Raw genomic sequence first — 25,988 nt, forward strand, 5'->3', positions numbered from 1 at the left:
TTCTAGAGATTTATTCTGTTCTTTCCTTTGTGACATGTTTCTTTGCCTCCACATTTTGGCTGCTTCTAGGTGTTTGTTTCTATGTATTAGGTAGAGCTGCTATGTCTCCTGGAATTTGTCAAGTGGCTTTGTGTAGTAGGTGTCCTGTAGGGTCCAGTGGCTCAGCTGGGCCTTCTAGGTGCTCCTCTGTGTGGGCTGTGTGCACTGTCCTGTTGTAGTTGAGCCTTGGTTGCTGTTGGCTTCCCTGGGAGGAACTGACCCCCAGACCAATCAGCTGTGAGGACCAGCTGCAACTACAGCCAAAGAGCTGCTGTGCTGGAGACACCCCTATGGAGCAGGATTTACTTCAGTGGAGCTTTGGTGTTCACCAAGTGCGCCCCTTGAGTGTGTCACTTGTGGATGTGGTAGGGTTGTAATCCAGCGTGGTCAAGTCTGACCACCAGGCGCACTGTCTCTGGGGCCTCCCGGGAGGTGCAAAGTCAGCCTCTGCCAGTGCGTAGCCCAGGGCCCCCCAGCATGAGCTACACAGCAAACCGTAGTTGGCTGCTACTTGTGCTGGGCTTGGAGGTGTCCAGGAGAGGCCAAGCTATGAGCCAATGCAGCTGCCGCTAGTGCCAGGCCTGGGGCCACTTATCAAGCCGTATGGGGGCAGCTGCTGCTTGTTTGAGAGATTTTAAGAAAGTCCTAAGCATGAGGCTCAAAAGGCCACTTGCACAGAAAAGCCGCTGGAAATGGCCTGGATGAGCTGCAGGTGGGGAGGGGCAGGGCCTCCAGGAATCACGGGGCGGGGCCAAAGGTGCGAGTCAGGTGCTGGCGACTCAAATATGGCGCCTGCCTGCGGCTGTGTGCGGGGAGGACTCGCCAAAGGAGCGACGGCCTCTGCCAGCCCTTCTGCCTGGGAGGAAGCCGCCCCTCCACCTCTCGCCCCGACTTCAGGCAGGTTAGTTCCTCCCCGAGTGTCCCAGGTCCTTTCAGGCCGCTGCCCACGCTGGGCTCCGAGGGAGCGCGTCTGAGTGAGTCCGTGCGCGGGCCCTTTAGGAGGAGCTGCTGGGGCTCCCGCAGCCTCCGCTACCCTCAGGGACAGTCCCCGCTGGTTTCACAGCCCGGAGTTGTGGGGACGTCTCTTCCCGGCCTGGAGCCCTGGGCTGGGGCCTGCTGTGGGGCGGGGCCCCCTCACTCCTCCGGGAAAACTCTGCCGCTGAGATTCCCTCCCGGGTTTCAATCTCGGCACCGGGTGTGGGCCCTCGGCCGCGTCTCTGCGATTCAGCCCTGATCCGCCCGTGTCTGCACCCCTCCTACCAGTTTTGATGCTTTTTCAGGTCCCTGGTTGTAGGGCTTCTGTTCAATCAGGTCTCAGGAGGCTCTGAGTGATGGTGGTTCTGTATTTTAGTTGTAATTTTGATGTGTTTGCGGGAGGAGAGGGTGCAGCTGTTACCTACACCGCCATCTTGTTTTTCCTCGAAACTAATATAATATTGAATGTTAACTGTAATTAAAAAATTTAAAAAATGTAAACCAAAATTTCAGTTTTTGCATTGTAAGCAGAAGAACTAGTGGAGGATGATTTCCTGGGAAAAGAGTTGGACTGCATATAGCTGTGGATTCCATCACAGTGACACAAATTGGCTATTTCAGGATGCACTGGGACTGAGAAATGTTAGTTATCCATTGTGTATAACAAACCATCCCCAAGTGTAACAGTTTAAAACAACAATAATTACTTACTATCTCATAGTTTCTATGAGTCAGGTATTCAGACAGGGCCTAGTGAAATGGCTAGTCTCTGCTCCCTGATAGCTGGGGTTTCAGCTGGAAGACCTGAAAACTTGTGGAGTCAGGCAGCTTATTCAGGACTGGAAGCAGCCCCCTTCCCTCAGTGTGGCCAAGTGGGGGTATAAAGGGACAGGACTCTGTGGTGCTATCCTCCCCTGGGCTCCTCTGACTTTGGTCTTGTGGCTATAGTGCTTCAGAAAAAGAGCCTGGTGGGTCAGAAGTGCAGGGGAAGCCTGATTGGGGCTGGCCTTAGGGGCCCTTCCAAGAATGGTGGTGGGCAGACACTGTGCAGGGCCTAATTTTTGTGGAATTCTCCTTTGTGCAATTATGTCATCTAATAAAGCAATTAAGATTATTTTTTCTTGGTGGATAGACTCTCTGCTCTGAAGTTTTCATATGAAAAATTTAATTTAGTAGGGGCCAGGACCCCCAGTGTTTAAATCCTTGCCTCCAGGGTACACAGCTGTCCCTCTCAGGGAAACTCAAACCCTCACCTCTGTCTGAAACTGATTTTTTTCGACTAATATTTTCTATTTATTGGAAATTTGCAGAGCACTGTGCAACATCTCACATGTTTTCTCAGTTGTTTCTCATGGAAGCCGGTGGCATCCACATCTCAGAGAATGCAAGAGTTTCAGAACCAATCAGCAATTGGTCCATGATGACATTGCTAGTGAGAGGCCAAACCATCATCTGATCCTAATCTATCTCACAGGTCTTTTTAAATAAGCAATATTAAGTAATAAACTCTTAAGTAACATAATTACTTTGGAAACAAAACTCCCCAAATAATAGCTGAACCCAAAAGGTACATGCAAATGGCCAAAAATATTTTAAAATAGTATATTTGAAAATCATTTGTAGTTTTTTTCTCATAGCGTGAGGGGTAAATCTGGGCCTAGAGTGGATTCCCTGTTATTGTTATTTTCACCCTATGTAAATTAAAAAGTAGGGAGTAGAAAATCTTGGAGAAAATCCTAGCTGAGGCCTTCAGTGTGCAATAAAATGTAAAGATTTAATAAACAAAAGCCCTTAAGAAAAACACTCAGGAGGCCTGCAAGTTTAATAAAACACAGAGTTCAATTAATTTTGCGGAACTGAACTAAATTGAATGGAATGGGAGCTGGCAGGACCCATGCTCAGCACACCTCGACGCTCTGGGGTGGAAATGAACGCGATCTGCAGGCGGCGGGAGCCACCTAATGGTTTGGAAGCTCAAGCCGCTTGCGCAGGCGCAGAACCGGGCAGAGGGGCGGGGCACCGGGGGAGGGGCTTGTAGGAGTACGCCCCGCCTTTCCATGGCCCCGCCCCTCTCTCTGCTTCGGTTTCCGGCGGTGCCGCTAGGGGCAGCCGAAGTCTCCGCAGCGGCAACAGCGGCGAACCCGCGCGGCCCGGGTTTCCAGCCGGGCTCATTTCCCAGCCGGGCACCAGCATGGCTGCGCCCAGGGCTGCGGGCGGGGGAGACGCCGCGCTCTCGCTTTCCTGACAGCCCCTGGCTTCTGGGCTCTACTTCTCTTGCTCAGGCCACTCCAGCAGACATGTTTGCCAAGGCCTTTCGGGTCAAGTCCAACACGGCCATCAAGGGGTCGGACAGGTGAGGGAGAGAAGGGGCCCGCCCCACCCACGAGGGCACCCAGATACCTCTCAACCCGGTTAGTTCACAGCCCTCTTCGGGCTGGGTCAGCCGACCAGGGGTGGAGGCCGAGGGGGTATCCGAGGAAGGGACCCCAGGGGGCAAAGGTGGGTTAGACACACTTGGAAGGTGAAGCTGGAGGGGAGGCCTGATAGTGAGTTTAAAAGAAAACGTAATTCAGTCAGCGCTTATGAAATGCAGTCTATTTAAGGTGTGGAAGATGCAAAAAATGAAGGAATACAGAGTCCCTGACCACCAAAGCTCTTAGAGCCCCTTGGGAGAGATCAGATGGGGCACAGGGGACTACAAGTGTACAAGAAAAAGTGTCTAGCGACTACTCCTGGCGGGAGAGACAGGTGGAGGGTGAAGGGGGAGAGGATGCGGCACATGTGGTAAGAACTATATCTGTTCACATGTGGTAAGAACTATATCTGTTCAGTGTTGCAAATGCAGACGTCACGTTGGCAGTTTTGGAACCAGTGTGCTATAGTTGTTATTCTTGGTGCCCTGGTATAGTTACTTAATCATAAGCTGACGGATTTGCCAAGCATATATGAGAAAGGGATGGGTCCGAGGGTTAGGCATGAACTCAGGAAGGCAGGGCTGAGTGTCCTGTGTCAGGCTAACTTGGGATGTTCACTGTGTCTCAGTTTTTCTCTTTCTTTGTAAAACAGAAAGATTTGCCCAGGAACCTGTGAAAATAGATGAGCCATTGGGTGTGAAACAGAATAGGATGCCTTGGAAGAGTGTGGAAGAATACAGCATTATAAATCAGACAGTCTTTCCTTGGCCCTCAGGATTGGGTAGTGTGTCTTCAATGTTTATTAAAATCCATACAGACAGCATTCATATCAGGTATTGGTGTGCTTTCTGCAGGAGAAAGCTTCGGGCTGATGTGACAGCTGCTTTCCCCACTCTTGGAACTGATCAGGTCTCTGAGTTAGTACCTGGAAAGGAAGAGCTCAACGTTGTGAAGTTGTACGCTCACAGAGGGGAGGCAGTGACTGTGTACGTGAGTGGTGGTAATCCCATCCTATTTGAACTGGAGAAAAATCTATATCCGACAGGTATGACAGTAGGATGGAGATGGCCATCACTATAGTCCTTGCCTAATATCTGTTCTTATTTCTTCCAGTAACCTGTCTTTCTTAAACAAGTTGAAAATCTCCCAGTACCATCCCTAAAGATTTTTTTGGAACTAATATCCTTAGAATTGGGTCTTTCAAGAGCAGAAACTGCTGTAGGAGGAAGAAAAAAGAGCTAAGAAAAAAAAGGGGTAGTTGCCAAGGGAAATTCTGAGATGAAGGAACAACAGTTTATAGTAGGTTAATTTGGGATGGAGCAGAGGTCTTGAAAACAGTGGAATTTCAGGGCATGAATGTTTCTCAAAACTATCACTAGCAGGATTTTCTTAAAGTACAAAGAGATACTATTATAGGAAAGAAGCTAGAGTAATAAACTACATATCTCACTGACTTAGTGATGTACTTCAGTCGAGATACCTCACTGGGAGTATTTCTTAGGCTCTGCCTGGCTCTCAGGATTCTTTGCTTTCTCTCTTTGTCACAGCTTTTAGAGACTCAGTGTTCTTTTCTGTTTTCCATAGCTACTGACACGTACTTTGTCACTTGGTGTTTTCTTTCTCCAAGCTTGGCTGAAACAGTGCAATGCAGTCTCCTTAGGCCACTCCTACCCAACCTCACTTTGCTGCTATGCAAACATAGGCCCTTTCTGATCTAGGGTTTTACTGCTAATCACTATGGAAACAATAATAATAAACATGGGAATTTCAGAATTTCTTACAGGCTGGTACCCTGTTCTTAGGTTACTTGCTTCTGAGGTAACAAATGGAATCCTCATTGGGTCTGTGTCCCCACTTTTATCTACTGTGGCCATTTTCTGCTGCTGCAATCCAGGTGGAACAATAGGTGCCTCCAAATCTCAAGTGACATCCAATTTCTTAAGTCTCTGTCTTCTTCAAGAATGAAATCTCTTTGGGCATCCCCTCAACAACCTTCTCACTAACTTTGAATTGAGTTTCTTTTCTGTATCCTAATTAATTCAACCTTAATGTTTGACTTTGCCAATTCCCCAGGGGATTGACTTTTTGGCAGTTAAGTGCTTTCTGGGTCTGTTTTTGGACAGTGTACACCCTGTGGTCATATCCTGATCTTCTACCAACATTCACAACATGGCCTCTGGTGCTCGAAAAACTCGTGGGGGGAGCAGGTAAGAGGATTTTCCTATGTTCTGGCTCTTTTTTCTTTTTTTTTTTCATAATATATCTTTATTGATTTCTGAGAGAGGAAGGGAGAGGGAGAGAGAGAGTTGAAACATCATTGATGAAAGAGTCGTCATTGATCGGCTCCCTCCTGCATGCCCCTGACCGGGGATTGAGCCTGAAACCCAGGCGTGTGCCCTGACTGGGAATCGAACCTCAATCTCCTGGATCCCAAGTCGATGCTCAACTGCTGAGCCATGCCTGGCCGGGCATCTGGCTCTTTTTTTAAAATATGTTTTTATTGATTTCAGAGAGAGGAAGGGAAAGGAAGAGAGAGATAGAAACATCAATGATGAGAGAAAATCATCAGTTGGCTGCCTCCTTCACACCCCCTACTGGGGATCAAGCATGTGCCCGGAACAGGAATCAAACTGTGACTTTCAGGTTCTTGGGTCAATGCTCAACCACTGAGCCAAGCCGGCTGGGCTATGTTCTGGCTCTTGGCTGAAACCTACTTAGGAAGGACCAACTACTTTAAGAAATGTACCTGTTTCCTGCATTCATTCATGTTTGAAAAATAGAATTTGTCCCCCATGTGTTCTATGGCTCTCACTTGGCTGCTTCCATGAGCCCTTTGGGCCTCTCTGACCCTTTTGTAAGGCTTAAATAAGATAAGTGATGTGAAAGTACCCCGGGAATTGCCATAAGCTGTACTGTAAATCAACAAGTTAAACTTAGGAAACCAGGATAAGATAGGTCGTGGAGTTGGAACCTCAGCTTGGTGCTTTGATATGACCACTAGCTTCCCCCCCATACCCCCAAAGGGAAAAGGTCTGCTACTCAGGTTGCCATTTTTAATTTTCATTATGAATAATGTAGGTAATAATTACAGTAATAAATGTTTGTTCAGTGAATAAATAAATGATGAAGTTAAACATGGAATTAGATGGAGGCAAAACGTAAGTGGTGATGCTTTTGTTTTGTTTGCTGCAGATTTGATGCTGCCAGGACTAGTGGTGCCCCCTGCTGGTCTGCCTCAGGTACAGAAAGGTGACCTCTGTGCCATTGTCTTGGTGGGAAACAGGTACTGTGCCAGCCAGCTGTGCCATTGGGGGAAAAACTTAGGTAAAACTGGGGAGAGGGGTGGAGAATGACAACTTCCAAAGCATATGGATAAAGAATTAAGAGAAAAAAAAACATCTTCCAGAAGAACCAGAGAGTGGCAATGAGATGTGTGGGGTGTCCACACATCTGGGCCCAGTGTATTTGCTGCTGCTGCTTCTCTTTTTTTTCAAAATAATTTTAGATTTACAGAAGAGTTGCAAAGATAGTACAGAGTTCTGATATACCCAGCTTCCTGTAATGATAACATTTTGTATAACCACAGTATAGTTATCAAAACTGAGAAATTAACATTGATACAATACCATTAACATAATTACAAACTTTATTCCAGTTTTTCCACTTATGTCTTTTTGTCTCTTCAAGGATTCAATCTAGACTACCACAACGCATTTAGTTGTCATGTCTTCTTAATCTCCTGTCTGTGACGTTTTCTTGGTCTTTCCTTGTCTTTCATGACCTCCATACTTTCCTCCCATCACCCTCATCCTCACCCTCATCTTTTAATTATTTCAATAGTGTTACTGAGATATAGTTTGCACACTATAAAAATAACCTGTTTCAAATGTGCAATTCAGTGCTTTTTAGTATACTTACAGGCTTGTTCAGCCATCACTGCACTGGTTTTTAAAAATAATGTAGGAATATGAACAATTCTGAAAAACCAAAAACCCCATTATCTCACAGCGCTTTTCTCCTAGAAGTAACCATCGTCATTTTGATGCATATCTTTGCCAACTTTCTTCAATGCATATATACATGTGCACATAAAAATGTATGATTTAGGACATGCATGTTTAAAAATACAAACAAACAGAATTATACTTTACCTATATTGTTTTTCACTTAAGATAGTGTGAGCATTTTCCATGTCAGCAAGCCCAGATGTGCTGACTCTTTACTTATTTGTGGTGATGGAAGAGGCCCTCTCCTAGTGGACATTCTGGAGTCTCTAATTTGTCTCTATCAAAAGTAATATCTTACTGATGCCTCTAGGAATACCAGTGCCATTATTTTTCTAGAGCAGATACTGTTGCCCTACAAAAGAGCTGTATCACTCCTGCTACGGGTGTCATTTCCCTACATTCTCACCAGCACCGGATATGATGGGTCATTTTCATTTGTGTCATCCTGAATGAAAAATGACATCTCGTTGCCCTAGCCAGTTTGCTCAGTGGTTAGAGCATTGGCCCACGGACTGAAGGGTCCTGGGTTCAATTCCAGCCAAGGGCATGTACCTCGGTTTCAGGCTCCATCCTCAGCCCTGATCAGGGTGCATGCAGGAGGCAACCAATTGATGTGTCTCACATCGATGTTTCTCTCTCCCTCTCCCAACTCTCTCTGAAAAGCAGTAGAAAAAATATCCTCTGCTGAGGATTAAAAAAAAATAAAAGACGTTTCATTATTTTACTCCTCTATTCTTTAAGAGAGAAAGAGAGAGATTGTAGGAAAGGAAGGAGTCAATGTTTAAAGATCTTACATTTGCTACTGATATTTTCCAGTTTACTTTGAACCTTTTGGAACCAAGCACCTAGAAATGTTTCCTTCCTTGTTTACCTGTAGCAAAACTTGCAGTTGAAAAGAATGGTGGTGTCATTGTTTTTTCCCTCCAGTGTTCTAGCGAAGAAAGGGGAAAACTCCATAAATGTGTATTTGGTCTGCTGAGTTTGGCCTTAGAATGCATATGGGTCTAAGCTTGGGGGTAGTTTGTGGCCGGGGATAAGCATACAAAGAAGTTTGCTAAAACTACAAGCCATGGCTGGACCGACTTGGTTCAGTGGTTGAGTGTCAGCCTATGAACCAGGTCACGGTTCTATTCCCAGTCCGGGCACGTGCCTGGGTTGCAGTCTCCTTCCCCAGTAGGGGGCATGCAAGAGGCAGCCGATCAATGACTGAGCATCACTGATGTTTTTATCTCTCCCTCTCCCTTTTTCTCTCTGAAATCAATAAAAGCATATTTAAAAAAAAAACAACAGCAAAAACCCTACAAGCCATGTTTGAGACCAAAGTTCCTGAGTTACTGACCCAGGGGTGGAAGAAAAAGACCCCTCTCTTAGGAGCTGGGAAAGAAGCCAGATTCAAAGTTTCTGTGGCAGTAACTGACCTTTGGGTACAGGAAGTGGAGCCACTAAGTTAGCAAACACTTTTTTGAGTTCAGGTGTTGGGAACTCATCTCTTGAATATTCTCCCTTGGGCCCAGGTGACCTTTCCCCACTGTCACCCAGCTAGCTGGTCGCCGATCCTTATAGGCACTGTGTGAGCAATGCTTGAATAACACTGGGATGACAGACATTTCCCATTTGGGCTCTGGAAGATTTTGTAGTTACTATAAATGTGGTGGTTTTTCATTCTGGACACACCCAGTTCTTAGATAGATAGTTACACAGAGCAAGTCCCATTATAAAGAGTCAACTCAGAAGGAACCTCTCTAGTTGGCACCACTATTTATCTCTTCTCTCTTCCCTATGACATCCCACAGCCTAACTTATGGCATATGAACGGCTTTCCTTCTGAACTTTAGTATAGGATGGCTATGCCTTTTTTAAGGGAGCGAAGTAATTTATATTTTCAAATGAAAGAAAGGGAACTTTAGATAGCCTCTCATGGGCTTAAATATCCTGCCTGGGTTTAATTCATAATAGGAATAAAAGAAAAAGAGACAACATCAGCAGAGGAATTCCTTATAAGAAAGGGAGTATTCGGTCAAGGGATTTTTAAAAGTCATATTTATAGGTAACCTGAAGAAAATTTGAGACTTTTGTGATCCTAGTGGATACTTCAAATTTGCAACTGTGGTGCTTTTAGCATATGTGTGGAAAGATGGTCCTGACATGAGCTCTCCTGGAAGATGCCCTGACCCTTGTCTCTGGCCTCCTCCTTCTTAGGGCCCCCGTTGCCATCGGAGTTGCTGCCATGTCCACATCTGAGATGCTGACTTCAGGCCTGAAGGGAAGGGGCTTCTCTGTGCTTCACACCTACCAGGACCACTTGTGGTGGGTTCAGTGTTTTTTCTGTTTTACAGAGAGCTGCATGGGTGGAGAGAGCATGAGGCCTGGTTCAGAAGTGAGAGTTTTGGTCCCTGCTGTGTCCTTAGGCACATTGCTGACCCCAGACATTAATTTCCTTGTTAAATGTGAAGAAATAATATTTTTTTTTGCCTGTTTGGAGAAGAAAGTACAGAGAACTTTGATTATATTTTAGGTGGATTATAGAATCCTAGGCTTGGAAAAAGGCCTTAGGGATTGTCTACTGTGCCTCTCAATACAGTGATAGTCTATTTTTATAGCTTTGGTTGATCTGGCCTTGTCTGCCATGCACGTTTAGGCATTTTTTGGCCCCATGACAAGTGCTCAGAAATTCCCACTTCTGAATCCACATCTAAGCAGAGTAGATCCTCAGGCACCAGGGTGATGATTACTATTATGTTGTTCAGGTCTCACATTCCAGATCCTCTCCAGTACGGAAGTTACGCTTTCTCACTGAACAATTGCTTTCTGGAGCCATATACCAGTTCGTTTTCTGGTTATTTTCTTGTCATGTTACCAAAACAGTAAATAGGGCTTTTCTTGAAAGCACTGAAGCTGGTCTTTCGGTCAACTGTTGTAGCCTGCTGGTATGGATTCATCCTTACATTTTTAGCACTCTCTTGGAGTTACTCATTTACAAGTATTGGCTAAGTCCTGCTTTGCTGGGGATACAACCTCATCAGCCTGTGTTTAGCAGACATTTGAGAGCTGTTTCCTGATGTTCCCCCAGCACCTTGTTTCCTAACAGCCTGAGCAACGGCAATCAAGGTCATGTTGCCTAAGTTGTTTTATCAGCAGCTCCTCAGCCCCCATTCCCCCCACCCTTTAAAAAATGTTTATGATATTGACCTGATCAGAATAGCCTAAACATACACTCTGGCCTCACTAGTCACAATACTGCAGGCTTGCTGCATCTGTTAGTTAAAACTTACCTTGATTTACATACTCTTGGATAAGATCAAGCTTTGTCCTTTTACCTCTTTGTGTGCTCTGCTATTTGGCATTGCTCTTTTTTCTCTCTTCCTAAGGCTTCATGGCATAAAACCATTGTAATCTCTACTCTGCAAGTTAGGTTGCAGTCTGATCTAACAGAGCAAGTGGTTTTGCAGTCCTTGAGCAGACCAGGAGTTTATACTTTGTTACATCTTGTGAGCCTTGGGTGTTTTTATTTCATCAAACTGGTCCTACAGATGCATTTGCGATCTTAATTTTGTTCTTTAGTTCAAAATGGTTTTATTTTTAACTCACGAATGGAATACTTTTGGGGGTTTCTCTTTAATTATTTTTTCTTTGATCTTTTTCTGTCCCCCGATGTCATTAATAATATTATTCCTTTGAGATAGAGAGGAGCTAAGAATTATTTTTCCCAGTTTCAGAGATGAGGAAACAGGCATGTGACATTTCTGGACCCAGAACTGGAAACAGAGTTGAGATGAAAGCCCAGGCTCTCTGCCCACTCCTGGACACTGCGGCCTGTGGCTCTTACTCTCTCTTAATTCCTTGGATGACAAGGAGTTGAAAAGTGGCTTAGACTGGAAAGTGTTGTGGCTACTACTTGGTGTTTCTGACATGAGTTTTTTCCAGGCGGTCTGGAGATAAGTCCTCTCCACCTTCCGTTGACCCACTGGGCCTGGATTCCTCAGATCTCAGGGAGGAGAGGGGGTCTGTCCAGACAGACCCTGCCCTGCAGGACGACATGAGGTGCCTGACCCTGGAGGGAGAGGACAATGGGCAGGGACAGCAGATGTGTGGCGAGAAGATGCTACCAGAAGCCTCAGAAGGCCCTGGCGCCGGGGACCTGAACACAAGCCCCACAGGCAGCAAGACCCTTCAAGGTATAGCGGTGGGAGGAGAGCTCACCCCTCTCAGTTTAGGAGACTGAAGCTCTCCGCTCTCCTGACCAGACCAACACCGAAGCTCTGGTAGAGGAGGGCAAGTCCTTATTTTTGGTGAGGTGGTGCAACAGCTTTTTGATATCTCAGCTGGGAGTCTTCTCCTCATAAGTCATGCTTCCCTGGTGCCATCTCCCTGGCATTTGGACTGTGTCCAGCTATAGGGCCCTGTAAGGTTTCTTTCTGTCAAAGAAGCATTGGCTCCTGGCTGGGTGGGACTTTGTGCTTGACCCCTTCTCCGGTCAGCCTCCTTTAAAGGCTCTGTGCTCTGGAGCTTGGGACCTGGGATTGGCTTCCTTCATGGGTAAAGGGGTGGAGCTGGGGGGAGGGCCAGGATTCTGTATCCTCCAGGAAGGACGTGGTTCTGTCTTTCCCTTGCAGAGCAAATGGATGAACTGTTACAGCGATGCTTCTTGCATGCTTTGAAGTGCCGAGTCAAAAAGGCTGACCTCCCTTTACTCACCAGCACTTTCCTCGGCAGCCACATGTTCTCCTGCTGGTATGGAAGGCATGGAGTGGGCAGGCTGGGTGGGCTTGGGTCTCCACCTTATTCCTTGGTAGTGGGACAGAACAGGGCTGATGGGGCATTGGTTGAGGGACACATGGTGGAAAGAGTGGAGTAGAGGATTTACCTGGGAAATAAAGTAGACCCTAAGTTTTAAAACTTAAATTTTAGCCAGTGAAAGGATGTTGAGGAAATGAAGGTTAAGATTCCCAAGATTCTCAGAGCACTTCCTCTGCTTCTGGGTCATCTCTCACAAACCTGGCAGCAGGTCCTGTCCAGGAAGAGTCCCGAGCAGCCTCTCTGTCTGGAGGCTCCTTCTGGGACGTTCAACCCCTCACTCTTCTCCTGAGAAGTAGGTGGGTCAGGTTAGGCTGTATCAAGAGGAAGAATCATTGTGCACCCCCACCCCTCCCCCAAGCACTAGCCACCAGGAGGGAGAGTATCACTTGTGAACAGGACCTGAGCTTTGAAGACAGTGCCATCTGGGCTCAAATGCCAGCTCCCCAGGGTGCTGGAGCAGGCAAACTCGAACTCGGCACTGAGCTTCTCTGAGCCCTCATTTTGAGCACAGCTGGATTGCTCTCAAGTTTAAATAGCCTGCCCTGGGCGGTGTGGCTCGGTTGGGTTTCATCCCATGCACCAAAAAGTTGCTGGTTTGATTCCCAGTCAGGGCACATGCCCGGGTTGCAGGCTCGATCCCTGGCATGCAGGAGGCAGCCAATCCATGTTCCACTTTCACATCAGTGTTTCTCTCTATCCCTCTCCCTCTCCCTTCTCTCTCTTAAAAAGAAGAAGAAGAAAAAAGATTAAATAGCCTGCCATTTAATAAGCACTTTATAAATATCATGTCAGGAGTTTTGTTTATTGATTTTTACCCTGAGACTGGACTTTGTTTTTTTGCTGTTTTGTAAAAAGTGGTGTTACTGTAATTCCCTCCTATTTACACGTGGGCTTTTGTAAGGCATCCTAGACAAGTGTGGGTCTGGAGTGTGTGGCAGGCACTTGTCATTGGTCCTGACCTTGCTGGTGGCACATGCTGGATAGAGCTGCTTAACCTGGTGGTTTCTGGAAGGGCCCCAGTGAGTCCCACTGCTGTTGTGTGACGCATGTGGAGAGAAGATGTAAGTTCTGGGGAGTGGGAGTGATTACAGCATTCGTTAGGAATTTCCCCTTGAAAACTGGTAGCCCTAGGGCAGGAATCAGCAAACGTTTTCTGTAAAAAGCCAGACAGTAAATATTCCAGGCTTTGCAGGCCATAGGTCTCTATTGCCATTACTCCGTCAAGCTCGAAGGCCTAGGAGCCAGTAGGTGGTTGGTGTGGCTGGGTGTAGTTCTCGGAATCCTGCTCAAGACCCACTCACTTCAGTGAGCTCTGTGTTGGAAAGGTTCACCTTGAGGTGGAACTTCTGAGGCCCTAGGAGGTTGTCTAGTTTCAGAGGAATCTAAAGCTGTATCCAGTACAGTGGCTATTTAAATTTAAATTAATTAAAATGAAATAAAGTTTAAAATTTAGTTCCTGTCACATTATCACATTTCAAGTGCTTAATAGCCACATTTATAGACTAATAGCGAACATTCCTTCTTTACAGAGGGGTCTACTGGACAGCAGTGATCTAGAATAGCCTAGTTTGTATCCCTCTGTGAGCCCACCACTGGGCAGAGGGCTCTGGAGCAGCGAGCAGTCTCTGAACGTAGGGGAGGAGGGCTCAGGAAAAGTGCCTCCTCCCAGTGTCAGGCAGGTCCCCCCACTATGGCTTTGTTAGCTTAACTTGCCTTTTCCATCTACCATCAGCCCTGAAGGACGGCAACTGGACATAAAGAAGTCAAGCTACAAAAAAGTAAGCAGGCACCTTTTCTGCATACCCACAGAGAGTTGTATTGGGGCACATGTGGCATGAGCTGGGTGGACACTGGGGAAGCCCTTTCTCCAGGGCTCAGGCTGAAACTGAACTTTTTTATTCCAGGTATAGGGTAGGGGTGGGGAGAAACTCCCTGGGCTGAGGCAGTGGGTGGGCACCCACTCCCCTCCCTCCTCCTGACTCTTTTGTATATGATCAGAGTTCTGAAAGGCTTCACCACTTAGTCTCTAGCAGCTTCTCACCCCCTGACCCTCTGGGTAGGGGCCTCCCAGTTCCTAGCTTGATGAGGGCAGGGCTGTCCCGCGTCCTTCCCCAGGACCTGCCTAGCTCGGTGTCTGGCACATCCTAGGTGCTCAGTATGTGCGGAAGTGACAAAGTCCCCTACCACTGGCCCTCTCTCCCTTAGCTCTCTAAGTTCCTGCAGCAAATGCAGCAGGAGCAGATTATACAGGTGAAGGAGCTGAGCAAAGGGGTGGAGAGCATTGTGGCTGTGGACTGGAAACACCCGAGGTGAGTGCAGGGGGCCTGCTCACCGTAGCTCAGCTGGCCCTGGGGCACCTGGGCCATGGACTGGGACTGGCAGAGACACTAGTATAAAATGTGTTTTTTCTTTCCTTCTGCTGGGTTTTAGGATCACATCTTTCGTCATACCTGAGCCCTCCCCGACCTCCCAGACTATCCAGGAGGGTAGCAGGGAACAGCCCTATCACCCTCCAGATATAAAACCCCTCTACTGTGTCCCAGCCAGCATGACCCTGCTCTTCCAGGAGTCTGGCCACAAGTGAGTTTTTGGAGAGCAGCCCTTCTCTGCCTGCTTGGTATTCTGGCCTGTAGTTCCTCTCCGCCTGAGTAGTGTCCTTCTGTGACTGGCAAAACCTCCTTTGCCCTGTTCTCCCTTTCCCCCAGACCCAGCTCAAGCCTCTGTCCCAGAGAATGTCTCTGGACTAAATGAATGAGAGAGTAGGTCTCTCCCTTTTCGACCTGTCATTATCCTTTACGTGGTCCTGCTTACTACCTCGGTCAGGAAAAGGAAGAAAATAAGAGGTCAGCAAGCTGGGGAGAGCCCCCTGCTGAGCAGGGAGTGAGTTTTGGTGTTTGCAGGTTGTCTCCTGGCACCCCATGAACTAACCCCTGGTCACTTCTCACTCAGGAAGGGGAGCATTCTCGAGGGCAGTGAGGTCCGAATGATCATCATTAACTATGCCAAGAAAAATGACCTGGTTGATGCAGACAACAAAAAGTGAGTGGATGGGGCGGAGACTATCTGTGTTGTTAGTACTCGTCTTTAGCAGACTGGGACATTGTGGAGGATGTCTGGGTGGCGGGCATGTAGAAATAATCAAGACCAGGGGTTCTAAACCGTGAGCCATGGACACCTACAGTTACTGTACAGGGTGTTCGGCTCCAAATATGGTGTCAGCATTGACTGTAGACTGAATTAGTATGATCTAATATCTATCTTCTACTAATTTTCAAGTGCTGATGCTTAATGTGAGTGATGAAATACAAACTTCAAAGAATTTACCAGTCGTCATAGCTTTTTGGTCTTCTCTGTTTTCTTGATAAGTGGATATAGAAGGTAAACTACTAAATGAAGAGCATTCCATGATTTTTATTTTTAAAAGACATCCTTGAAGCAATGCACCCTGTGGATGACAGGTGCTTTCTTAGAACAAGTGTGAGAGGCAGGTGGTGGAGGAGGAAGTGGGATTGGGTGCATTGCTTCATGGAGTGTGGTCCCATTGTGGTTCTAACAATCCTGACTGACTATAAAGGATATTGTGGTAAGACATGAATCCTGAGCTGGCCCTTGGGTCAGAAGGGTGGGGCTAGGACTTCTCTGTTCATAGCTTCTTCTTTCCCTTCAGTCTGGTGAAATTGGATCCCATCCTGTGTGACTGCATCTTAGAGAAAAGTGAACAGCACACAGTCATGAAGCTTCCATGGGACAGTCTTCTGACCAGGTAGTAGGGGCTGGCAGCCCCTCTCCAACGTTTCGGCCCCCTCCCCATAGTACCTGTCACATTGAACTTTAGAATCATCACTACCTTAGTTTCTGACTTTCTTTCCATAATTCATACCATGTCATTCTACATAATCATAGGCTTGAGTAATTCTGGTGAGGAGGGTCTTTGGAACGACATGAGCCGACACAATAGAGGAGAACTCGAGAGAGAGAAAGAAAAAAAACAACACTAATTAAAAATAAGAACTTCAAAAAGATTTAGAAGTGCCCTAGCCGGTTCGGCTCAGTGGTTAGAATGTCGGCCCGCAGACTGAAGGGTCCCAGGTTTGATCCCAGCCAAGGGCACATACCTTAGTTGCAGGCTCAATCCCTGGCCCTGGTTGGGGTGCATGCCGGAGACAACCAATCAATGTATGTCTCTCCCATGTTGATGTTTCTCTTTCTCCCTTCTAGTCTCTGAAAAGCAATGGAAAAAAATATCCTCCAGTGAGGATTAAAAATATATATATTTATATTTAGAAGCAAAAAGGCGGCTGAGAGGGAATTGTCTTAAAGTCTTTAAAGGAAAGTCTTCTTATACTCTTTCTTTTCCACAGAACCAAAACTGAATATATTAGGAGTTTGCAAACTTACAGCTGTGGGTCACATCTGGCCTGCTTCATTTCTGTAAATGAAGTTTCATTGGAACACAGCCACACCCATTTACTTACGTGTTGTCTGTGGGCTGCTTTCATGGCACAGTGGCAGAGTCAAGTGGTTGCAACAGAGACCACATGGCCCTTAAAGCCTAAAATATTTATTGTCTGGCCCTTGATAGCAAAAGTTTGTCAAAACCCATATAATATGACAGCAAGAGAAAATCTGATTAGATAAAGGTAAAAGGCAGAAGTTCCTTGTGGTAAAGGCGCTCTATAGCAGATGCATTAGTGCAACAGGTCAGGAGTGTGACGTGGCATTTTACCAGGCTGGATAAGGTCGAGTTTTGAGACAGGTGGTAAATCCACAAAGAAGCCTGGGCAAATTCTCAGACGTCCAGGCCATGGGACAGTGTTGGGGGCTCACGTTGCTGAAGTGAAGTTCCCTTCTCCGAGTACTGTAGTGGTTCTCAACTTTGGCTGCTCCTGGGGAGCTTTAAAATATATGTCTGGCCAGTTTCTGATTTAATTGGTCGGGGGCAGCTCCCTAGGTGATTGAAATGATTCTTATGTGCAGCCAAGGGCGAACCACGGCAGCTGGCGGTGGGGTATGAGGAACGGTTCCCGTTGCCTTTATCCACCCACAACTCATTGATGCCCATTTCAGATGCTTGGAAAAATTGCAGCCTGCCTATCAAGTGACCTTTCCCGGACAAGAGCCCATTGTGAAGAAAGGCAAGATCTGCCCAATTGACATCACCCTAGCACAGAGAGCTTCGAATAAAAAGGTAATTTTTAAAAAGATGCAATGTTTGAAGATGGTGATTTAATGTTCCCGCTAAGTTCTGGTCTCTCTAATGTGATTGGAGGTTTTTAGATTGGCCTCAAATACCTCAAAGGTGATTTAGGAAACACCCATGTTGTGTGACTGGGCTGTACCCCATATAAAACAGGTAAAGCTGACCCCTCACTCACTGCCCTCTAGGATTTTGTGCCAGGAAACTGGTCAGGTCCTGGTTCTAAAGGTAAATAAGGTTTTACTTTTTTCTTAGAACTATGAAGGCTTTCAACTCTTATTCATTCGCTTACCTCTTGGGCCTTGCTCAAACAACTTGCCAAGAACTGCTAAAGGAACTGCCTGTGTTTAGTTGGGCCATGCAGTCTTGGGGAACCTGTCTGCGAATATGTGGGAAGCTGTCCTTGGGAAAATGAGAGCACACCTTCTGTGTGCCTCAAGAAGACAGCAACAGGATGACTGGGCGGAAGTCCCGACAGGCTTGGGTTCAAAATAACCTTCTAGTAGTGTGTGGTTGAGCATGGGCTTTGGGATTAGAGACCTGGGTTCAAACGTGGCTTTTGCCTCGCTGCTTGACCTTGAGCAAGTTACTTAATGTCTTTTTGCCTGAGTTTTCATATGTAAAAAGATGGGAATAGTACCTACCTTCTAAGGCACTGTGGGGATCAAGGAAGGAATATGCATGGGTGAAGCACGTAGAACAGTCCTTGGCCTATAAGCACTCAATAAATGAGAACCAATAACCTTAATAATAATTAGGAATTAGCCACTGTTTCTTAAGTATATGATTTATGTGCCAGACTCTGTATCGAGCAATTTATATATATATTAGCTTACTTAAACACTCATTTTATATATTAATAATAATTAGAATTGTCCAAAATTGAAATTGGTGCTTTCTAAAATACTGAGTTAATTTCTGAAGGTCTGCAAGCAAAGATTAGGCAGCCACTTGTTCATGCATTTGGTAGGGGGTTGGAATAGATGTGACTTCTAGTGTCTTGTTGATTCTGAGATTCTCTAGGGCTGGAGCCCCTTGGCAAATGTGGGTTATTGGGAACTTTTATGGACTTTACTGAAAGCAGCCCTCCCTGGCCCACTCCTAATAGTAACACCCTTTACCATCTCCACTCATGAATGAGAGAGAACTTGTTTTGAAGAAATGGGGAAAATTGTGACTTTTAAAAAAGTATTAATGTTTTTCTTTTTCATCTCAGTCACATACTTGTCATTTATGAAGTTGATGAAAAATAGAAAAATGCACGTGTTACTGATGAGATACTTGGTATTAAATAGTATTATTTATTTAATTTTAGGTGTGATAATAGTTTTCTTTATGATGAAAAAAAGGTCTTATGTTTTGGAGGTACACACCGAAATATTTGTGAATGATCTAATGTCTAGGAGGATTTGCTTTAGAATAATGTAAGAGTGGGGGTGGATGGGGGACATGAATCAGGGTTGGTTATGATTTGATAACTATTGAAACTGGTGATGGGTACATGGGAACTCATCATACTATTCTGCTTTTCTTTGTTTTAAATTCTCCATAATAAATACACTTTTTAGCCTGGCCAGCATGGCTCAGCGTTTGAGCATGGACCTATGATCCAGGAGATCGAGGTTCGATTCCCAGTCAGGGCACATGCCCGGGTTTCAGGCTCCATCTCCAGCAGGGGGCGTGTAGGAGGTAGCTGATCAATGACTCTCTCTGATCACTGATGTTTCTCTCTCTCCCCCCTCCCTTCCTCTCTCTGAAATCAATAAAGATATAAAAAAAATTTAAAAACCACTTTTTTAAAAGGTGTATATTATTATATGGGACAGAGAATATTTATCCCAGTAAATATGTAACATATATATTAGATGGGCTAGAGAGAATCAGTTTAGAAGTACAAAAATAAATTATTTGGATGAAAATACCATGGTTGTAGGGATAGTGAACATAGGGGGTGATGAGGCTGCTGAGGCTCTAGCAGGCCCTCTGGAGGAGGGCACGTGTCTGTACCTACCATCAATTTTTTGTCCCCCTAGGTGACTGTGGTCCGGAACTTGGAGGCCTATGGTCTGGACCCGTGCACAGTGGCTGCCATCCTGCAGCAGCGATGCCAGGCTAGCACCACTGTCACTCCTGCCCCTGGGGCCAAGGACAGCCTGCAGGTCCAGATCCAGGGAAACCAGGTCCACCACCTTGGCTGGCTGTTGCTTGGTGAGCATCCCCTCTGGATAAGCAGAGACATTGATCCATCTTGGTGAAAATCTTCCCACCAACTCAACTCATTCAAGTTATAATACCCCTATGCTATATATGGCTGTATACTTTTCACCAGCCAGCAAGAGGTAGAACTAATGTTTGAACCAGATTCTTTGGCTCCAAAGTCAGTGCTCCTTCCACCGTCTTATTGGAGTAGTTCTCTTCCTGGTCCTTCCCTTTTTATAGACATTGTTGAGCACCCAAATTGTGCTAGGCACTTGCTGGGCTTTTTGCAGGTCTGATCTCTCTTAATCATAATGAGGCTGCAGAACTGGGTTTTCTTTAGTAGATAAGGAAACTGAGATTCTGAAGAGTTCAGTTTCTCACCCTGAGGTAGTCAACTATTGGCCTCTGCAGCTGGGCTCTGAACTTTGATGTGTCAGCCTGCAGAGCCTAAGTTCTTTCAACCAACTCTGGGTCACCCGGCCTCCAGTCTGTCCTTAGTTCAAGCTGTCTTCCACATCTCTGCCTGAGTCAGCTTCTACAACAAATGCAATTACATCACTCTCCTCTAAAAAACTTGCTTTTGCCTCTTTAGAAACAAGCCCCCCCCCCCAGCCCGAACCACCCCGGCCAGGCTCTCTGGCAGTTCCTGCACCCCCATCCCAGGCCTCAGGCAGCTGGTCTGCTGTTCCGCAGACATCCCAAGCACATTCACATGGGGGCTCACCCAGTGCGCCTCCCACAGCCCATCTGCCTGGCCCTGAAGGCCTACTGGCCAGCTTAGGGGCCACAGGAAGCCTGTCCCATTTTTTTTCTGTTTCTTAAAATTAGCATTAGAAAAATTGCTAATGTAGCACTTTCCAATTATGTTTCTATTTCTGGTTAATGTCTGCAACTTGGCTGATTTTTCTAATGTCTGAACTTCCTGCTGTGTGTCTTGAGTCAGAAACCTTGCCTTTTTCATCTTTTCTTCATGCTCAGGGCCTGGCACATAGTAAATGTTCAATAAGCAAATTTATGATCTAAGGCAGTATACTCAGCAGTTAACTTTTAGAATTGAGCCTTTTTAAGTGAAGAGCCTTATGTGAGGTGCTGAGAGAAACACAGAGGAAAACACACACATTCTCTCTCATGAAAAAATTCTAAATGCCTGAAGTACACCTAGCAAGTAGCTATCAATGTAAAAGTTACTGAAATTCACGTTAGCCTCAAAGTATAAGGAAAAGCACTTCATCCCAGAGGGCTTCCTGTAGGAGTTGCGTTTGAGCTGGGTGTAGAAGAGCAGATCCACAGTAGAAATGGTTTGAACAGAGGATTGTCAGCAGAAATGAGCACACAAGGGGGCGAGAGGGGCCAGGAGGTAGCTGTGCGGGTGGGGGCCAAGGAGGGACATTGTGAGACAAAGGGGAGCTGTAGGAGGGTAGGAGCATGGAAGTTTGTGCCCACTGACGAGTTTCTGCTTTTTGGATTGTAGAAGAATATCAGCTTCCTCGAAAATACATCCAAGGCCTAGAAAAGGCCCCCAAACCTGGCAAGAAGAAATGACAGACTCTTGTTTCATGCGGTCGATCCAGTGGAATCCAGGCTTTGGGCTGCTCATTTATAGGAGCATTTTCAGCTTTTGCAAATACAAAATATATAATTCTTTACTGAAATAAATTTTTATTCTAATCTAAACCTGATTTCCCTCTTGTTTCCTCCGCTTAGCTAAAGTGTACTACATTCTCTAGTCAGGAGCCATTTTAAATCAACAGAAGAGGCTGTCTGGAGTTGGAGTGCCTTTCCATTCATGTGGTTTCAGTGGTTTGGTTCCTCCCCGGCTTTCAAGGGCTGACAGCCCATCCAGAGTTCAGGCAGGTGGGGCCTTCCTGTTATTCTGAAGTCCCTCTGCCAAGTAGTCCACAGCCTCTTGCTCATCTGTTCCTACTACCTAATTAACCTCTCCCCAAAATAGATCCTTCCCATCTCTAAAGGGTTGTTCATGCAAAAATCAGAACCCAGCCATTCTGTCATCAACCAAGGCAAGAGAAGCAAGGACTGGCCCTGATTGCAGCAAAATTTCAACTCGATAAACGGAAGAGACAATAAAAGCACATTAGGATGTAGGTATCTATACAGTGGTTCTTCCCCACCCATTAGCATTGCCACCAGCAGTGGTGACTTGTGATATGGCTTCCAGATGATGAATTCGTTACAGTGAAGGTTTATCCAACAAGTGCTCTTTAACTTCTTGACCTGGGGCTCATGGAAGGGGTCTTCAGTTGGCTCTCAGAGGGTCCGTGAACTCCCTGAAATGGAATGCAAGATTCTGTGTGATCATTTCCCAAGAGAGGTTACCAGGCTTTTGTCAAATGCCCAGCGGGAACCCTTGATGTGAGAAAGTTCCAGAACCACTGCTCTGTCCCTGCTCAGCTCATGGAAGTCATTTCTGTGACCAAACTCTCCCCGTACAATAGAGGGAGTAAGGGCTGAGCTGAATTCCTTTAGAGTTCTTTGATTTTACCATAAAAAAACAATTACACTTCAATTTACTTCTTTCTCATCTCACTTTTTTAAAGAAACCGAGATAAAGAGTTGAAAATATCCACAGTATGGTAACCCGTTATCCATCTGGGGCTTGACAAAGAAAGGGGTGGGTATGAAAATGTGTGTGTGATGCCTCCCACATCATTAGGCCCAGAATAACAGGCCTTTCCACTGTAACTCACTGCAAGTAAACGTAATTTTACTAATCCTCTGCTGGCATGAGCATGTGGAACTGAGAAAGGGATTTCTAGAACTTGACCCCAAACAAGATTAATTACAACAAAACCTTTGGACAGTGATCTGAGGGAGTACAGTGTGTACAGTAATTACGAAATATGGTCCTTAGATGAATAAAAAACATGTCCTACTGTACAAAAGGCTTTCATAAACATTTGTTTTACATGATCTTGGAGGGATTGGAGACTCCAAGAGGTTGTGTCTTGCCTTGTTAATTCCTGTTAAAGTTACAAAGCCAGTAAGTGGCAGGCTGGGTCTTAAATGGACATCCACTCAACTGCGATTTAGTCCAGAATTCTGCTGTGACACAGTGCTGTCAAGACTGGGCTTTGAATGTTTTTTCCAGTAATGGTGACATCTTTGCATTGAGTCACCTTCCCCTTCCTCCCTGTGAGCAAGAGCTACATGTAAGGAGGCAGGGGAGAGGCTGTGTAATGGAGTCCTTTTTCTGTGTGCTGAGCCAGCTAATCTGTATCAAGGCCAAACTTGGAACTTAGAACCTGTAACCAAATGAGTTTCAATGAAAAGCAGAAACTGGTTCATTTCTAGGTTTTGGCAAAATTATTGAAACATGCTCCTTGAAGGTCTAGGTGAACAAATGTTATAGATGTGCCCCATCTTGGATAATTTTAAGAATGTATTGGACATTTTCTCTCACAGGAAGGTAGGGAGTGAACTGAATGAGCGCTGATGAGCCCCTGCAGCCCGAGGGCCCCATTTGCTGCATTATGTGTGACCAATACTGAAGGCAGCAAGAATTTCTTTTGAATAACTTTTTTGAGGTTATTTCCATGATTACTGAGGTGTTCCTTTGATGGCAGTTAGATAATGCTAAAGTGAAAAGACCATTTTGGTCATCTAATTTAGCCCTCTCCTTCCAGGAGAGAGAATCTTAAACTTTCAACCACATTCCTATCTATTTTATTTTTAAATACAGGCATGCCTTGGAGATGTAGGTTTGGTTCCAGACCACCACAATAAAGCGATTATTTCAATAAAATTAATTGTAATCTTGCTGGTGGAGGGTCTTGCCTTCAGTTTCTAAAAAATGCAACATCTGTGAAGAGCAATAAAACTTAAGGGTGCCTATAATTCTATGAAATAGAAGACATACACATGGCCAATAGACATGAAAAGATGCTCAACATCAGGGACATGCAAATCAAACCACAATGAGATAACTCCTCACACCTGTCAGAATAGCTGTTGCCAGGAAGTCAACAAATAACATGTTGGTGAGGGTGTGGAGAAAAGGGAAGCCTCATGCAGTGTTGGTGGGACTGCAGACTGGTGCAGCTACTATGGAAAACAGTATGGAGGGTCCTCAGAAAACTAAAAGTAGAACTGCCACATGGCCCAGCAATTCCACTTCTGGGTATTTATCCAAAGAAAACAAAAACTAATTTGAAAAGGTATACACACGCCTACGTTTGTTGCAGCATAATTACAATAGCCAAGATACGAAAGCAACCTAGGTGTCCACCAATAGACAACTGGGTAAAGTTATATATATAATGAAGTATTAGCCATAAAAAGAATAAAACCTGAGAGAGAAACAAGCTGGCGGCGTAGGTAACAGCTGCACCCACCACCTTCCCCAACCACATCAAAATTACAACTAAAACACAGAACCGCCGTCACTCAGAGCCTCCTGAGATCAGGCTGAACAGAAGCCCCACAACCAGGGAGCTGAGGAAGCACCGAGACCGGGAGGAGCGGCGCAGACACGGGAGGATCAGGGCTGAATCGAGAAAACAGGCCGCGGGCCCACCCCCGGTGCCGCGGGTTAAGCCCGGGAGGGAATCTCAGCAGCAGAGTTTTCCCGGAGGGAGGGGTCCCAGCCCCACAGCAGGCCCCAGCCCAGGGCTCCAGGCCGGGAAGAGATGTCCCCACAACTCCGGGCTGTGAAACCAGCGGGGACTGTCGCCGAGGGTCGCGGAGGCTGCGGGAGCCCCAGCAGCTCCTCCTAAAGGGCCCGCGCACGGACTCACTCAGACGCTCCCTCTGGGCCCAGCGCCGGGCAGCAGCCGGAAAGGACCCGGGACACTCGGGGAGGAACTAACCTGCCTGAGATCCGGGCGAGAGGTGGAGGGGCGGCTTCCTCCCAGGCAGAAGGGCTGGCGGAGGCCATGGCTCCTGTGGCGAGTCCTCCCCGCACACAGCCCACAGGCAGGCGCCCTGTTTGAATCGCCAGCACCTGACTCGCACCTTTGGCCCCGCCCCATGATTCCCGGAGACCCCGCCCCTCCCCACCTGCAGCTCATCCAGGCCATTTCCAGGGGCTTCTATGCAAGTGGCCTCTCGAGCCCCATGCTTAGGACTTTCCTGAAATCTCTCAAACAAGCAGCAGCTGCCCCACACGGCTTGATAAGCAGCCCTGGGCCTGGCACTAGCGGCAGCTGCACTGGCTCATAGCTTGGCCTCTCCTGGGCACCTCCAAGCCCAGCACAAGTAGCAGCCAACTACGGTTTGCTGTGTAGCTCATGCTGGGGGGCCCTGGGCAAGGCGCTGGCAGAGGCTGACTTTGCACCTCCCGGGAGGCCCCAGAGACAGTGCGCCTGGTGGTCAGACTCTACCACGCTGGATTACAACCCTACCACATCCACAAGTGACACACTCAAGGGGCGCACTTGGTGAACACCAAAGCTCCACTGAAGCAAATCCTGCTCCATAGGGGTGTCTCCAGCACAGCAGCTCTTTGGCTATAGTTGCAGCTGGTCCTCACAGCTGATTGGCCTGGGGGTCAGTTCTTCCCAGGGAAGCCAACAGCAACCAAGGCTCAACTACAACAGGACAGTGCACACAGCCCACACAGAGGAGCACCTAGAAGGCCCAGCTGAGCCACTGGACCCTACAGGACACCTACTACACAAAGCCACTTGACAAATTCCAGGAGACATAGCAGCTCTACCTAATACATAGAAACAAACACCTAGAAGCAGCCAAAATGTGGAGGCAAAGAAACATGTCACAAAGGAAAGAACAGAATAAATCTCTAGAAGAGGAACTAAATTAAATAGATCCAAGCAAGCTAACAGATAGAGAGTTCAGAATTTTGGTTATAAGGATGTTTAAGCAAATGGTTAGGGAATAACTGAGAAAATTGATAACATAATAAAGTACCAATTTGAAATGAAGGCTACAGGAACTGAAATGAAGAATAATTTACATGGAATCAACAGTAGAGTAGAGGATGCTGAGAATCAAATCAGCAATTTAGAACATGAGGAAACAAAAAACACCCAACCAGAAGAGCAAGAAGAAAAAAGAATTCAGAAATATGAAAATAGTATAAGGAGCCTCTGAGATAACTTCAAGAGGCCCAACATTCATATTATTGGGGTGTCAGGAGAGGAAAGAGAGCAAGAAATTGGAAATCTATTTGAAAAAATAATTACAGAAAACTTCCTCTACCTGGGGAAAGAAATTGACTTACAAGTCCAGGAAGCACAGAGGGTCCCAAACAAGAGGAACCCAAAGAGGCCCACAGCAAGACACATCATCATTAAAATACCAAAGGTTAAAGACAAAGAATCTTAAAAGCAGCAAGAGAAAAGCAGTTAGTTACCTACAAGGGAGCACCCATACGACTGTCAGCTG

The 25,988-nt window shown here is 46.2% G+C and overlaps 1 protein-coding gene across 4 annotated transcripts in view; it reads left to right on the top strand.

Moving 5' to 3' along the window:
- EIF2D (eukaryotic translation initiation factor 2D) overlaps positions 1–21,306 on the top strand; it is a 31,557-nt gene extending 10,251 nt beyond the window's left edge. Inside the window, exons 1-15 of one of the 4 annotated variants that reach the window (XM_081120451.1) lie at positions 3,123–3,367; positions 4,283–4,473; positions 5,552–5,635; positions 6,621–6,711; positions 9,635–9,742; positions 11,360–11,610; positions 12,049–12,166; positions 13,965–14,010; positions 14,438–14,541; positions 14,663–14,812; positions 15,182–15,271; positions 15,900–15,995; positions 17,300–17,420; positions 19,463–19,637; positions 21,100–21,306. In XM_081120451.1, coding sequence (XP_080976577.1) covers positions 3,312–3,367; positions 4,283–4,473; positions 5,552–5,635; positions 6,621–6,711; positions 9,635–9,742; positions 11,360–11,610; positions 12,049–12,166; positions 13,965–14,010; positions 14,438–14,541; positions 14,663–14,812; positions 15,182–15,271; positions 15,900–15,995; positions 17,300–17,420; positions 19,463–19,637; positions 21,100–21,170 — 1,752 coding nt within the window. In that variant the 5' untranslated portion in view covers positions 3,123–3,311 and the 3' untranslated portion in view covers positions 21,171–21,306. Of the gene's footprint in view, positions 1–3,099; positions 3,368–4,282; positions 4,474–5,551; positions 5,636–6,620; positions 6,712–9,634; positions 9,743–11,359; positions 11,611–12,048; positions 12,167–13,964; positions 14,011–14,437; positions 14,542–14,662; positions 14,813–15,181; positions 15,272–15,899; positions 15,996–17,299; positions 17,421–19,462; positions 19,638–21,099 lie in introns of those variants that run through there. The other 3 variants (XM_081120448.1, XM_081120450.1, XM_081120449.1) reach the window with 3 other exon arrangements.
- Positions 21,307–25,988: the final 4,682 nt, after the last annotated feature.

Source organism: Miniopterus schreibersii (genome assembly GCF_964146895.1).
Source record: "Miniopterus schreibersii genome assembly, chromosome: 19".
NCBI classification, from domain to species: domain Eukaryota; kingdom Metazoa; phylum Chordata; class Mammalia; order Chiroptera; family Miniopteridae; genus Miniopterus; species Miniopterus schreibersii.